General features: G+C 46.4%; 2 protein-coding genes across 8 annotated transcripts in view; one reads left to right on the top strand and one right to left on the bottom strand.

Moving 5' to 3' along the window:
* Positions 1-15,006, bottom strand: part of LOC144069175 (uncharacterized) — a 34,231-nt gene that overhangs the window by 17,222 nt on the left and 2,003 nt on the right. For all 4 annotated transcript variants that reach the window (XM_077594349.1, XM_077594348.1, XM_077594345.1 and 1 more), the window contains exon 3: positions 1,026-1,252. The gene's annotated coding sequence lies outside the window, so the exon portion shown is untranslated. The remainder of the gene's footprint in view (positions 1-1,025; positions 1,253-15,006) is intronic.
* Positions 827-14,905, top strand: LOC144069172 (prickle-like protein 1). 4 transcript variants are annotated; one of them, XM_077594336.1, is made up of 8 exons: positions 828-1,480; positions 8,239-8,441; positions 9,460-9,573; positions 10,485-10,622; positions 12,072-12,275; positions 12,682-12,868; positions 12,940-13,842; positions 13,909-14,905. In XM_077594336.1, exons 1-8 carry the CDS (start codon positions 1,477-1,479, stop codon positions 14,736-14,738), a joined length of 2,583 nt encoding a protein of 860 aa, XP_077450462.1. In that variant the 5' UTR covers positions 828-1,476; the 3' UTR covers positions 14,739-14,905. The 4 variants fall into 4 exon arrangements, with proteins under 4 accessions (XP_077450461.1, XP_077450462.1, XP_077450464.1 ...); XM_077594335.1 differs by having other exon boundaries at positions 827-1,480; positions 12,940-14,905; XM_077594338.1 differs by having other exon boundaries at positions 828-1,055; positions 12,940-14,905.

The following is a 15,006-nucleotide window of genomic DNA, read 5'->3' on the forward strand; positions in this document are numbered from 1 at the left end:
ATTAATATCTATGAATGGGCGGCCCGGCGGATGAGTGGTTCGCGTGTCGTCCTCACAGCTAAAAAAATAATAATAATAAAAAAAAAAAAATGGGGATTTTATTTTGTGCGCTCCATATGATTTGCTGTGCGCAGAGAAGACGAGAGTAGTAATGATTAATATCTATTAATGGGCGGCCCGGTGGATGAGTGGTTCGCGCGTCGGCCTCACAGCTAAAAAATAAAATAAAAAACATGAGATTTTATTTTGTGCGCTCCATATGATTTGCTGTGCGCAGAGAAGACGAGAGTAGTAATGATTAATATCTATGAATGGGTGGCCCGGTGGATGAGTGGTTCGTGCGTCGTCCTCACAGCTAAAAAATAAAATAAAAAATAAAAAACATGAGATTTTATTTTGTGCGCTCCATATGATTTGCTGTGCGCAGAGAAGACGAGAGTAGTAATGATTAATATCTATGAATGGGCGGGACGGTGGATGAGTGGTTCGCCCGTCGGCCTCACAGCTTAAAAAAATCAAAATAAAGAATGGGATTTTATTTTGTGTGCTCCATATGATTTGCTGTGCGCAGAGAAGACGAGAGTAGTCCGCAATTGCGCACGCGCTTAGCTTAGAGGTAACATTGGTTTGGAGATACGTACGCTGCGCTTTTTTGGGTCAAATGTTGCATCCTAACGTAGCTGTACGGTGCGCTTTGGCCACAAGTTTCGTACGTTGCATGGGAAAGCGCCACACGGAATGCCGTCCCAAGTGAGGAGAGCCGGCGCGTGAAAGCAGAGGAGGGGAGGAGGAGTATAGAAGGAGGGAGGGCTGCTTGGTTTTTTTTTCAAGCCAATAGACATGCAGCTCGGCTAATATCGTTCCTCGACTCTCTAAATCGGTGCCAGAGCTGCGTAGCGACCGCTCACTCCCGGTCACTCTCTTTCTCTCTCTCTGATTCAAAACCAAAGATGACTCTGCAGTGTTGACTTTAGTTAGCTTAGTTTTGCCTTGATTTTTTTTTTTTAAAAAAGGGAATAACCTACCCAGAGAAGCTCCATTCTGCGGCCACTCGGGTGAGTTCCAACTTTTTCCAAACACTCGTGTCTGGTGACGTCAAGGTATTTCGCCCAGATAAGGGCTTTTCCGAGTGTAGGGGGTGCTAGAGTTGCTTTCCAGATGTGCGGACGGACTCAGCTGGTGCTCGTCACTCGGGCGGACTTTCCAGTCCCCGAGACTGACGGTCAAGAACCGGTCCAGAACGCCAAATGATCTGTGAGAATGACCAAAAAAAAAAAAAAAGGATGCGTGAGTGGCGGCGGCGCTTAGATGGAAACTGGAGAGCCTTCTTATCCCACCCAGAGCGATCGGATACATTTTTTTGGTGGCTGATTCGGGATCAGGGCAGTCAAGTGGGAGGATCAGGTGACGACGGCGGCTGGCTGAGGTGTGGATCCCCCTTCGTGGGGGGCCCGGAGCAATGCTTAGCCTTTGTTAATGAGTATGTATCTGTGTGTGGCGTTTGTGTTTCATGCCAGTGTCTCTGTTAATCGGTCAGCCATTTTTTTTCTCAAGCGGACATGCCTGGTAGCTTTTTTTTTGGCAAAAAAAGCAGGTGCTAGCTAAAACAGTCACTAGTATGGCTAAAGCGACGAAAAAAAAGCGTCCATGCTCTGTTTACAAATACGACACCATCCCGAGTTGCCATCATTAGTTTCAGTACAGTTAAAAAGGATTTTTGGTGAGTAAAATATGGCTATATTCCTAAATAATATTTTAATTGTATCAGGTTATTATTGATTATTTTTATGTGTCGCAGCTGTAGATGCAGTAGAGGTTTTATAGCCATAAAATATTTTTTGAGGGTTGGATTGAAGGCGTCGCTAGAAAATGCACGGACCGCCGCCGTGTTTTGGTATTGTTGGATACGGTCCTGGAAAAAAAAAAAAAACAATGCTCGACAACCACTAGGAGGTTGAGTCAATTCGAAAAATTAGCTTGAATCGGAACGATGATGCACAAACGTCCCGAAATGTCAATTTCCCAGGAAAGGGAGCTTAAACGCTTACGTTGCCGTTGAACAACAAACGGCGCACGGAATGTTGCTAATGACTTTGAGTGTTTTGCAGCTGGCTGACTCATGATTTATGGGATGAGGCAGTCCGACGTTTCCATGCGCACGCACGCCACACATTGGAATGAGATCAAACAAATTGAGCTAATAAGAAAGACAAACATGAATGTGAGCAATACACGCGTGTCAATCGCAACACTGTCCGCCGTCTCGTCGCCGCCACCAACACTGCCGTGTTTGTGCAGCCGCGCCGTGGAACCAATCCAGCGCCGGGATGTGTAAATCATCGCAAACATCAGAAAATGCTATGTGTGGGAGGGCTAGGGGGGGTCTTAGGGGTCTTAGCATGCGAAGAAACAGAAGACTTAATAATGAGGACCAGGCCATTGGGAACAAAAGTCTCTTCAGTTTAAATGGGGAGCAGATTTGTTGGAAATTGGACAAATCTGCCGCAGGACTGACCACGGTAGAAGAGTCCGTCCGCCAGGATCCTTACACGTCAAAAAGACAAGACTAGAAAATGCTAGCGGCGATCTAGAAAAGGCCAATTCTCCGCAAATTCCGGTTCTGGTTTCACGCCACTCCACCTCTGACCGTTAATGCCAATCTTTTGGCTCCGGCGGTTACGAGGCCGAGCCGCCGGGCCGCACAAGGCTGGCATTATGGTCCGTTTTGAGGGCCAAAACCACTTTGAATAAAGGCCCCCGCACGGCGGAGCGAAGACTCCGAGACTCGCTTCGGCACCGACTTAATTACCTGTACACACGGTTCCATTTGATGATGATTAAAGACAGTCGTAAACGCTCAAAAAAAAAAAAAAAAAAAAAAATTCCCCAGACAGTCTCCAGCCACGCAGACATAAAAAAAGCAATGATTATTAGATGATAATAATTAAAAGGCTTGTTCGTCTAATAGCATAGATAGCATCTCGGTTGCAAGGGAGGCGTAATTATTCGTGGTTAGGCGACCACCCAGAGACAGGAAAGTGGCAGGAACAAGAAAAAAAAAATGGAGCTCTCATCTGATAATGTGGCTTTCAGTTCAGGATTTTTTGGTGTTAGCTAACAATGTGATGAAACGCATCATCCAGCCAAAAACGCTGAGTCATTGTATTTCTTTATTTGATTTTTTTTTTTAAAAGCTTCAAATCCTATTTTCGTACACTTCAATGATTGATTTAATGACCGAGCTGTAAGAATAGTTTGCTATGAAAGTGTTTACTGTTTTAAGAGGGCCTGCTTTTTGGCAAAAAGATCTATTTTTAGCGCTTTCGACTTAGTCATGCTAACTTGAGATTTGAAAGTAAACCTTTGTCAAATTCTTAAGGACTCTTAACTTGTGATTTTCTCATTTTAGAGGTCTGAATAAGTCGAACTTGAAAATTGCGGCAAGCTAGCTTTAGCCGCGCCCTTGAAAAGAGCCCGTTAGCCGATGAGCTCGATTGTTTACACATTCCACCGCGGTGGACTTTTGCATGAAATCTGCTTGCACTTAGTTTAGAATTGAGATGACTAATGAAAACATCATCGTCCTCGTCTCCACTGTATTTCTTCTACGATAGCCGTTAGCGCAAAAGAGCTCGGGGCTTTCCGAGCGCCTCAAAAGCAGTCATTTGAGTGTTGTCAAGCAAGGTTACAGTGCGACGACATCCATTTGTCTCTTCCTCCAGCTTTCAATTGCCCTTTGCATTAATGAGGTACTTAAAAGTGTCTGTTGTGTTTACACTATTGACCTCAAAAAACCAGACGCTAAGCTGCGAGCCAAGGCGTTCATTATCTTCAACCAGCCGACCGTGAAATGCGACATGTGTGGGCGTGTTTTGACATTGTTTTAGATATGCGGCGTGGATTTTGCTTGATTTAGAACTTGGGGAGGAACTTCGAACGGAATGCCCTTTTAAGATGAACGTCTTAGATGGCCAAGTCCGTCCCGAGAGTACCTGGAGGAACCGGAGGGAGCGCCGTAACCACCGTCCACCGACTTTGGTTGTCCGAAAACGACGTCATTTGGTTCCGAAAGCTACAAATCCTGCCGTCGAGCCTTTAAAACCACTTCCTCTTTGATTGCCCGTGCCATCTGTTGCAGATTAGACTTCAATGTTTTCAGAGAGTTGCTAATACCAGAAATTGTAAGTCGGAACAATCATTTTGGACCGGACCGGATCGAGGACAAGGACGTATGAGGATACCAAATGAAAACCAATGAACCCAATCGTAATGTATTTTTTTTAGGCTATAATAGTGAGCAAATTAGCACACCCTGCTAGCTGTACACGAGTAATGCACGGAAAACGATTGAAAACTAGCAACAAAGAGAACGTAGATGACAATTTGTTGTAATATTAATATCAATTCACGGATTGCGGGAATGCTTTATTGAAAAACAGTCAAATCATTTTATAATCAAACGCCTAGCCAACATGTTGCTAGATTCTGTTAGCTCCAAATCAAAGTATCGTAGGGTAAAGACCTGGAGAAAATCGATCTGGGAACACAGACATAAGAAAGCGATTTCCCGCAAAACTAATTACTCCGGTAACTAGAAGCAGCGCTTCCCAAACCTCTTCCGAAGGTCACTTGGCAATTTCCTGCATTTTACGGCACTTTTACGGGCGCCTTCATTGTCCCAAAGGCGTTGAAGTAACACCCCGCTAGCTCAGCATTGGCTTTGATGACGAGTCAGCTAAACGGGCCGTGGCGAGGAGCGTGGAGGAATATTGGCCCTGGCCAGACCCCCGCATTTGGGCCAACGGGGAGAACCTGAGAAGATCTGGCTTTTTGGAAGGATCGCAGCCCAGGGGTCAAGGCCCGTTTCAATATGAAACAGATAGAACGCCGCTTTGCGACATTCTCAAGCTTCACGGCCACTTTATAAGAAGTGTGGCCGGAGCAAAGCATAAGCGAGTGCCGTTGGGCTAATGTGGCATGTGACGAACGGGCCCCCAACGTTAAGTCACTTAGCCTGGTTGTCAGGGGCAGAGGAGCCGTCTTTGTCCCGCCGGACAATTGGGTAAACTAATTTTTCATCCCGGGGCGTTTTCACTGATTCCGACCGGCTTTTCAGGCCGCCGGCTACAATGACAGATGGCGGCGACCTTGTCCAAATAAGTCACCACCAAAATGACAACGTGTCACAAAGGCCGACTTTTAAACCTCAATGACTTTTGGTGGCTTAAGGAATCAGACTTGAGTCATGTGGTTTTAGGTTTAAAACACACTTCTTCCTCGAGAAACTAACAGCTTGTTGATTTTGGACCGCTTGGCTCGTTTCCCAGTCGCTTCTGCATCCAGGGTCACTTCCCGTTTTTAGGGAATCTTCGGACCGCTTCCTCTTCAGCGCTACGTATCGATGGGGTGAGGGGGACCCCGTAAAGCAGACATGGGCAAACTACGGCCCGCGGGCCATATACGGCCCGTTAGGCCTTTTAATCCGGCCCGCCGACGTTGTCCAAATTATTATATTGTTTTATTTTATTTTGTAATTTAAAAAAAAAAATATATATATATATATATATATATATTTTATTTGTTTTTTTATTTAAAATTATAATTTTTTATTTTTTCATTTTTTTTTAAATATAAATATTTAATTGTTTCTTTTTTTGGTTTATTTTTCATTTTTTGGATTTTTTTTTTTAAATTTTTTTTAAATTATATATTTATTTTTATTTTTTTAAAATATATATATATATATATATATTTTTTTTATGTGGTCAAAATACAGGAAATCATTGGATGACCTGCATGAGCAATTCTGCCGTCGGTTTTGTGATTTTGGAAAAATGGACAGCTGGTGTCATGTCCTTTCTCACAAGACTCGTACGGTGTTTGTAAGGTTTTTTGGGGCTTTGTAAGGGGAATCATAATCATTTATAAGGGCAGTTATCGGCAGAGGTTGACAGGTATGGATGAGTATGTTCATACTTTAGTCCTTTTTTTCGGTTTATGTTTCAAATGTACTGTTAACGGATGCAGTGTTTATATGTATCGTATCTTGTGCTGACCCGGCCGGCCCGCCTGTCAAATTTTGAAAGTCAATGTGTCCCCCGGGCCAAAAAGTTAGCCCAACCCTGCCGTAAAGGGTTAAAGTTGATGACAATTACAGTGTGGTCGGGGTTGGTTGGCATTAACATTCAGTCAAGTTGCCGAGGGGGGCAGGGTGTCATTTTGGAGGAGGAACGGAGGCGGAGGTGGGGCGCTGCTAGCGACCCACCTCCACACATACGCTAGCTCTCTCCACATTAGAGAGACGTTGGCACTCTGGGACCTCCTCTCAAAGATTGGGGATAGCTCAATGAGGCGCTCCACCGCTTCTGATTAACGTTCGGAGACGTTCGCACCAGGGAAAAGCCGTCAACGCCATGTGACTCCATTGGATTAGCGCCGTGATTGGGTTGAACAAGTGAAAGTGAGCAGGTAGAAAAGATGCTTTTTCTAGAGGTTTTTACTAAGTGCTCGGGTGGTGTTAAGTGACCCCCGTTGCTCCCCGTGTCACCCATTTGGCTTTAAAAAAAACAAAAAACAGGCGAACAACGTGAACAAGCGATGACCTCGGTCTTTGAACCTCGCTATTTAATATTTTTCTTCAGCCTTTGGGGAGCTTTTGGGTGTTTGGGGGGGGGGGGGGTTGGATCTACAGTTACGGCCCAAACCTCTTAAGAAAATCATTTAAAAAGTGCCAAAAAGTCTGAAAAATCAATGGCGCCAAGATGCAGTAGCTCCCTAAACCCTCAGAACCCTATTCTGTATTATTACAGCTTTTTTATCCTTTATTTTTACGTTTTATTGTCTCTTAAGACTTTATATACTTATTACCTATCTATTTATGTCTAAAATGCCTTTCCTATTTCTGCATCCTCACCCTCTTGCTACTGTGACAACGAAATTTCCCGAACACGGGATGAATAAAGTTATCCAACCCCCCAAAAAACACTGTAAAAAGAAAAAAATGTAACCGTTTCAAACTGTAAAAAAACGCCTAAATGCATAGAAGAACAAAAATACTTTAAACGGTGAAAAACAAAAACAGCTTTAGGTGAACATTGTCTTAAAAATTGTGATAAGACTTTGGCAAAACTACATTTTTACTCAAAACAAAAGCCTGTTTTTTTTCTGGATTTCCTTTTTTTTTTGCATATTCGCATACTAGCATTAACCTAGCGGGCATTTGAGTGTGTATTTTAGCGCAAGTGTTTTTTTGTATGTTTATATTTATGGATTATAATTAACATGAACATTTGTCTCCCTTTATAAGGTACTGCTCAAAATCTACCAAATTAGTCAGTTAGCATCTGCATACGCTCGATTAAATATGACATAGATTGGTTCAAGAATTTTAAAAAAGCCTATTCCAAGTATAAGAATACACACACACACACACCGATGCCACCAAAGTTGATCCAGTCAACTATGTAGTCCTCTAAAAAATAATGGTTTCATTCTGAATGTTTTGCTAAGCGGTCTTTAACGTGGGCGGCATAAGAATTCTCTTCCTGATAACACTATCTACGGGACCATAAAAGCTGATGGATTAGGCCCAAAAGAACAAAGTGACATTCCCATTACTCATCATTGACTTTTATGCAAAAACATTTTCTCTTTTGTCTGTCCTTGATGGAACTGTATGCTAATGCTAGAAATGCTAATGCTAGAGAGGGGCCATCTCTTATGCACATATAAAGCGGCAGCAATCATCCAGGCCACGGCAGGCTTACGTGTTCTTACAAGCTGGAAAGCAACAGATGTTTACAGACTGGCAACATCTGTTGCCCAAGTCCGCCTCGCTCTTTAAAGCTGGCCCGTCCATGAAAATGTTAAATGTTTGTCCTAAAATGTCTCGAGTTTCTGGCATGAAGGGGAAAAGCGCAGTGCTTTGGTCTTAATGGAAAAGCCTGCTTGGATTTTTCCATGACACATCAACTGGAGTGCCTCCTTGTTTTCATTTCTCATCAAGCATGAAAGGCCTCGCGCGACACTAATGGGTCGACGGGCCCCCCAAAAAACAAAAAACATTTTTTTCTTTAAAAAACCCCATTTTTTTTCTTTAAAAAAATATTTTTTTTCTTTAAAAAAATATTTTTTCTTTAATAAACAACTTTTTTTTCCTTAAAAAAACATTTTTTTTTCTTTAAAAAACAAACTTTTTTTTCCCTTTTTTCTAACTGGCTTTTTTTCGCCAAACCGCAGCGTCCGCACGCGAGGGTCCCGGAGCGCGGCGAACGAGTGGAGCGTCCTGTCCTTCCCGTGGAGGAACGGAGATGGAGCCGATTCCCGGTGGGAGGAAGGGCAAGGCGCCCATGAGCTTCCAGAGGAGCTCCACCTCGGACGACGACTCTGGCTGCGCACTAGAAGAGTACACGTGGGTTCCTCCTGGACTTAGGCCTGAGCAGGTAACCCTTCAAAGCTTTTTCAAGCCACTATCAAACTACAATGTATGTCGTTTCTCCAAAAATTCAAATTCAAAGCATTTGAGCTACGCAACGTGGCCAAAATACCATCAGTTTTTGTTCCCGTCGTTCCATCTCGATCACAGGTGTCAAAGTGGCGGCCCGGGGGCCAAATCTGGCCCGCTGCATCATTTTGTGCGGCCCAATATATAAATCATGAGTTTCTATTTTTGGATCAAATTCAAATGATGATAAATGTACATTACATTTCCTGATTTTCCCCTTTTTAAAATCAATCACTGCAATTTTTTAATCCAATTTTTCTTTCTTTTGTGTTTTTAGATCAAATAGCATTTTGTAAAATCGAAAATTAAATATACAAATATTTTCCGTTTTCCACTTTTTCTTTATTTTGTGTTTTTAGTTCAAAAAGCATTTTGTAAAATCGAAAAATAAATATACAAATATTTTCCGTTAAAAAATGGATTAAAAAATGACAATTATTGATTTTAAAAGGGAGAAAATCCGGAAATTTAATCTACATCTATACTCTTCATTTGAATTTGATCCTAAAACAGAAAGTCGGCACTCATCATTGACTTTCCCGGGCCACACAAAATGATGCGGCGGGCCTGATTTGGCCCCCGGGCCGCCACTTTGACACATGTGATCTAGATGTTTACGATCAATTATTCTCATAACGTCCAATCTTTCACACACGGCGTCAAGGTCTAAGCTTGGACTTTCCACCCCTCCCAATGCACAAAATACATAAACATTTTAGACTTTTAGAGGGAAATGGGTTAAGCAAACACGACTCTCCGGAACGTCTAGAGAGTTTCACAGTCGGTCGCCTGTGACGGGATTGAGATCGACATGTTGGGTCAATGAATCCGACCAAAAAAAAAAAAGGGCCACACAGTAGCAGTCATTCTCTATTGATTCCATATATGCCCTCATTCATTGCGCAAAGTCACCTAGCGAACCCAATTTCAGTTGACGCATTGTTCTTGACTTCAAGGTCCAGATGTATTTTTCCTACCTGCCGGAAGATAAGGTGCCGTACGTTAACAGTTCTGGCGAGAAGAACCGCATCAGACAGCTACTCTACCAGCTGCCACCTCACGACAACGAGGTAACGGGGGTGACGGGCTTTATGAGGAATCTCCGAGAGTTTTGTTTACCGTTTTCATCTCAGTACCTTTCCAAAAACTGTAGTTTTAGATTAGCATGCTAGAACAACAGCTATCGTAGCACTCCACGCACCGCCTGCTTACCGACCGTTGTGTTAGCGTAGCTTAGCTGGAAAAAAACAGCTATTGTAGCACTCCACGCACCGCCTGCTTACCGACTGCCGTGTTAGCGTAGCTTAGCTGGAAAAAAACAGCTATTGTAGCACTCCAGCACCGCCTGCTTACCGACCGCCGTGTTAGCGTAGCTTAGCTGAAAAAAAAACAGCTATCGTAGCACTCCACGCACCGCCTGCTTACCGACCGTCGTGTTAGCGTAGCTTAGCTGAAAAAAACAGCTATCGTAGCACTCCACGCACTGCCTGCTTACCGACCGTTGTGTTAGCGTAGCTTAGCTGAAAAAAAAAACAGCTATTGTAGCACTCCACGCACCGCCTGCTTACCGATCGTCGTGTTAGCATAGCTTAGCTGAAAAAAAAACAGCTATCGTAGCACTCCACGCACCGCCTGGTTACCGACCGTCGTGTTAGCGTAGCTTAGCTGAAAAAAACAGCTATCGTAGCACTCCACGCACCGCCTGCTTACCGACAGTCATGTTAGCGTAGCTTAGCTGAAAAAAACGAGCGTCGGTCACGTTAGCGTACTATTTGCTCAAGACCGAGTTGTCGCCACGAACAAAACCAAACAAATCTGGTCATGGCGACGGAGAAAGTTGGCGACAAAAACAAACGACTGATTAAAGCCCGGGCTAATGTTAAACAAAACAATAGCCAAGTTGGGATCCGCACCGATAAGAGTTTACGTTAGCCGTTTTCTAATCTTCCCATCTTGACCGAAACGGCTTTGTTTTGATTAGGTGCGCTACTGCCAATGGCTAACGGAGGAAGAAAACAGGGAGCTTGACATGTTCAGCGCCCAGCGGAAGAGAGAGGCGCTCGGGAGGGGAACGCCCAAGATCCTGCCGCGAGCTCTACAACACACTCGCTGCGAAAACGTAGGTGGCGCCACAGACACCATCACAAGATTCACAGGATTAAGATTCCTTCCTCATTGTTGTTCCCAACGCGGCAATGCTTTTCATACCGGAAAACCCCAAACACAGTGGTGGTCCGTGCATTTCCTAGTGACGCCTTCAGTAAAAACTACTTTATGACTATAAAACCTCTACTGCAGCTACAGCTGCGACACATAAAAAATAATCAATAATAACCTCATACAATTGAAATATTATTTAGGAATATAGCCATATTTTACTCACCAAAAATCCCTTTTAACTGTACACAATATCCATCCTCCTTTCTTTCTACCTTCTTTTCTATCGCCATCGAAGCTAATGCTGAAAGTCAAGCCTGTCCTGTCGTATTTCTGGCATACGTTTTTATTCGATTTAGTGCTGAAAAAGTTTGTTGCCGATTGCGACAGATTTGCTTGCTTTGGAGTTGTCCGACCTTTCTTAATGATGTCCAGCTTTTTTTTCTTGAAAAGTCTGTCTTGAAAATGGCTTTAAATCAACACAACAATATATTTGCTTGTGCAGCTCGCTCCAGATACAGTTTGGTAGCTCTGGCTATTCCACTCTATCACTAGCGAATCATAGTTGGTGAAAGCGATGACGTATCCCTAAGCCTGCGAGAAGGCATTGTGGTGTTGCCAACTCAAAATCTGTTAAAGCAACAGTCTTATCGATGCTTGTTTAACGCAGCAGAGCCTGCAGAACTGATTGTGAAGGCCTTGAGGCAGATTTCTGACCCTGGCAACAAATAATGGCTGAAATGTGATTGGTTAAATGCTTCAATATGAAAACAAACATCTGGAAGCAGTGCAACCAGGGGGAAAAGCAATGAAAGGAAGCTAACAGACCATTTGGAATTATTTAATAAGTATTCATGGACAAAATATAATGAACATCAGTCTGTGATTCAGATATTTCTTAGCCAGCAGAGAAGGCCTTGACAGCAGGCACACCACTGCCCAAACATAGATGCTAACAAAAACATCTGACAAAGACGCGTGCTAATCCGCAGTGGAAAGAGCGCTCTGTTGTGACCATTGTCATCTGGTCTGGTCTGGTGGTACACCTACACACAACTAGGAATGCACACGTGTTCCCAAACAAATCCCGAGGTTCCACTTTCTGTTCTTCTCAGGGACAAACACGAGCCTGTCCGCTCTGGTAATAATAGCAAACAGCTGGGCACGCTATCCCCTGGCTCTTGCGGGTTAAATAAAGACGTGCGAGGCACACTTGATTATCTTTGTGGAGTCACGCCAGACCGAGGCCGCCGAGCTCCGTTACGACAGATACTTCACGTCCCAATGGAGAATGGCCAGAATGGCTGAAATCAAATCCAACATAAACATGCTTTTTGGGTCTGACCGATGATCTCCAGACTCTGGACCATTTGTGCGGAACGTCATTGCCTCATGACTATATTCTTGGCAGTGTGGAGGTGGCATCAATGGAGGGGAGATGGCCATTTTTGCCTCAAGGGCCGGACCAAAGCCGTGCTGGCACCCAGCGTGCTTTGCGTGCGCCACGTGTCGAGAACTGCTGGTGGATCTGATCTACTTCTACAACAACGGCAAGATCCTCTGCGGCAGACATCACGCGGAAACCATGAAACCGAGATGCTCCTCCTGTGACGAGGTGAGGAGCCTTCCCAGTGTCGAGAATCGCTTCAAGAATAAAATAGCCCAGTATACTTAAGAGTCTCAATGTGGACACAGTATATGTTCTATCCACTATTGCCCCCAGAGGGCAGTGTTTGGTAAACACGCAATAAACCTGCATAGATACAACACTTTCAAAGTCCACTCTAATGAAACTAATCATGGTAGCAACAACATTGAATCCAAATCTAAATTAGCCCAGTATACTTAAGAGTCTCAATGTGGCCACAGTATATGTTCTATCCACTATTGCCCCCAGAGGGCAGTGTTTGGTAAACACACTCGTTAAACCTGTATAGATACAACACTTTCAAAGTCCACTCTAATGAAACAAATCATGGTAGCAACAACATTGAATCCAAATCCAAATCCATCTCTTTCAGATTATATTCTCAGACGAGTGTACGGAGGCGGAAGGGCGACATTGGCACATGAAGCACTTTGCCTGCTTCGAGTGCGGCGCCACGCTAGGGGGCCAACGCTACATCATGAAAGACGGACGCCCCTACTGCTGCGGCTGTTTCGAGTCACTGTACGCCGAGTACTGCGAGGCCTGCGGCCAAAATATCGGTAAGTGCTCCTTGGGATGGGTTCCAAAGACCCAGAATAGCCGCCGCTAAGTCCGTCTGACCGACTGGCAGGAGTGGACCACGCGCAAATGACCTACGAAGGCGGACACTGGCACGCCACGGACGAGTGCTTCTGTTGCGCCCATTGTAAGACGTCCTTGCTGGGCTGTCCCTTCCTGCCCAAGCAAGGCCACATCTACTGTTCCAAGGCCTGCAGCCAGGGGGAAGACCCCCACGCTTCCGACTCGTCCGACTCCGCCTTCCAGTCGGCCCGTTCTCGCGAATCCCGCCGCAGCGTTCGCGTGGGAAAGAGTAGCAGAGCCACCGAGCAATGGCGACGCTGCCAGGTCCTCGACGCCGAGGCGGCCGTCCGCGGGAACGCCGACGCCGTCGGCCGGGAGCTCTCCCGCCTCGGACTGGACCGGGAGGGCTTTTGGAGAGATGGCGAAGAGCCGGAGGCCGGGAGAGAGGAAGACCCCGAGGAGTGGGCGCAGCACGAGGACTACATGACGCAGCTCTTGCTCAAGTTTGGGGACCGGGGAGTTTTGCAACAGATTCAACAACCGTCCCTAAAAGACCACGCTAATGGTCTGCTAACCCTTTCCGACCCTTGGCTAAAGCCAGACGAGCTGGCTCCTTCGCCGCCGATCGGTCTCCCGCGGAGCCAAAGCTCCGAGCGATCCCGAGCCGGCCCGGCTCCCGGAGACCCGAGCCAGAAACATCTCCAGGAAATGTCCCGGGCCCAATCTCAGGACGGCTTGGGAGACTCGGCCTACGGAAGTCATCCGGGATCCGCCAGCGCCAGAAAGATCCAAGAGCTGGAATTGGATCAAGAATCGGCCGCGGCGGGCAAAGCGTGGCCGGAGAACAGGCAGTGGTACCAAGATACTCTGGAATGCATTGCCAACGAGCTGAGGAAGGCGGGGCAACGCGTGGGAGACTCCAGCGACTCCTTGGCGCTGTCCAACATCACCGGTAAGAACCAATCTTCTCATTTTTCCTTTTCACGGCGTGGAAACCCTCCGTGTTCTTCTTCCGCAGGCGCGTCCGTCGACGGGGACGACCGGGAAAGAGCGGCGGTCTATTCCCTTCACGCCATACGCCAACCTTCGGCAGACGGTTGCGAAAAGACCAGCGACGGCAGGTCCTTTAATCCATCTCACCTCCGCCGCGGTCAGTCGCCCGACTCGGCGCAAGCGGAAAGGCAGGGCGCGCAAGACGGAGGACCGGCGTCTCCGTACGGCCGTTCCGAGCCACCGCCGGCTCTGAGGAGGACCAAGTCCCAGTCCAGGCCCCCTCAGATGGTCAAGTTCACGGAAGACACGGTGGACAACGGCCACCGGGGAGGCTTCCGAGTGGATTTTCGGAAACGACCCATGAGCGAGAGGCCGCAGCGGAGAGCTTTTGCGCGCTACGACGCCGTCGGGGAGACGGGTCGCCCGTCGAGTCAGCAGCAGCAGCCCGGTCGCGGTAGGCGCCACCGGTCCCGCAAAAGCCATTCGGACCTGGCCCTGAACGCGCCGCCTTCGGAAAAGGCGCCGAGGCCGTACCGGCAGAACGCGGCGGAGCCTCGTCAACGAGGGCCGGGGCCAGTCGACTACGCGACGGGAGGCCCGGCGCGGGGAGATCTCCCGACCGAGCGTTTTACGGGTCTCTACAAAGACGAGGACGAGTGGTGTTCCACTTGCTCTTCGTCTTCGGACTCGGAGGAGGAAGGATACTTCCTGGGCCAGCCCATCCCGCAGCCCCGAGCCGTGGGACGCGTCTACGTGGAGGATTACCCCAGGGTGATTGCTTTCCCGCCCCAAAACTACGAGCCAAAGACGGGTGGCAGAAAAAGCCGCCGATCCAAAAACTGCATCATCTCCTGAAGCTCCTTTTTCACCAAATCTACGACGGACGGACGACATCGTTTGGTTCCGTTAGCAAACAGCTTAATGCCGCATTGCTGAGCTTAAAGTCACGTAATTTATTTTGACGTTACGTCAACGCGACGGACGGACTTCAACTTTTGGGGACGTTAAGGTCGGTCCCAACATAAAACCATACCTGTCAACCTCTGCCGATAACTGCCCTTATAAATGATTATGATTCCCCTTACAACCCCCCCCAAAACCTTACAAACACCGTACGACTCGT

The sequence above is a fragment of the Stigmatopora argus genome, chromosome 23 (assembly GCF_051989625.1).
Source record: "Stigmatopora argus isolate UIUO_Sarg chromosome 23, RoL_Sarg_1.0, whole genome shotgun sequence".
NCBI lineage: Eukaryota > Metazoa > Chordata > Actinopteri > Syngnathiformes > Syngnathidae > Stigmatopora > Stigmatopora argus.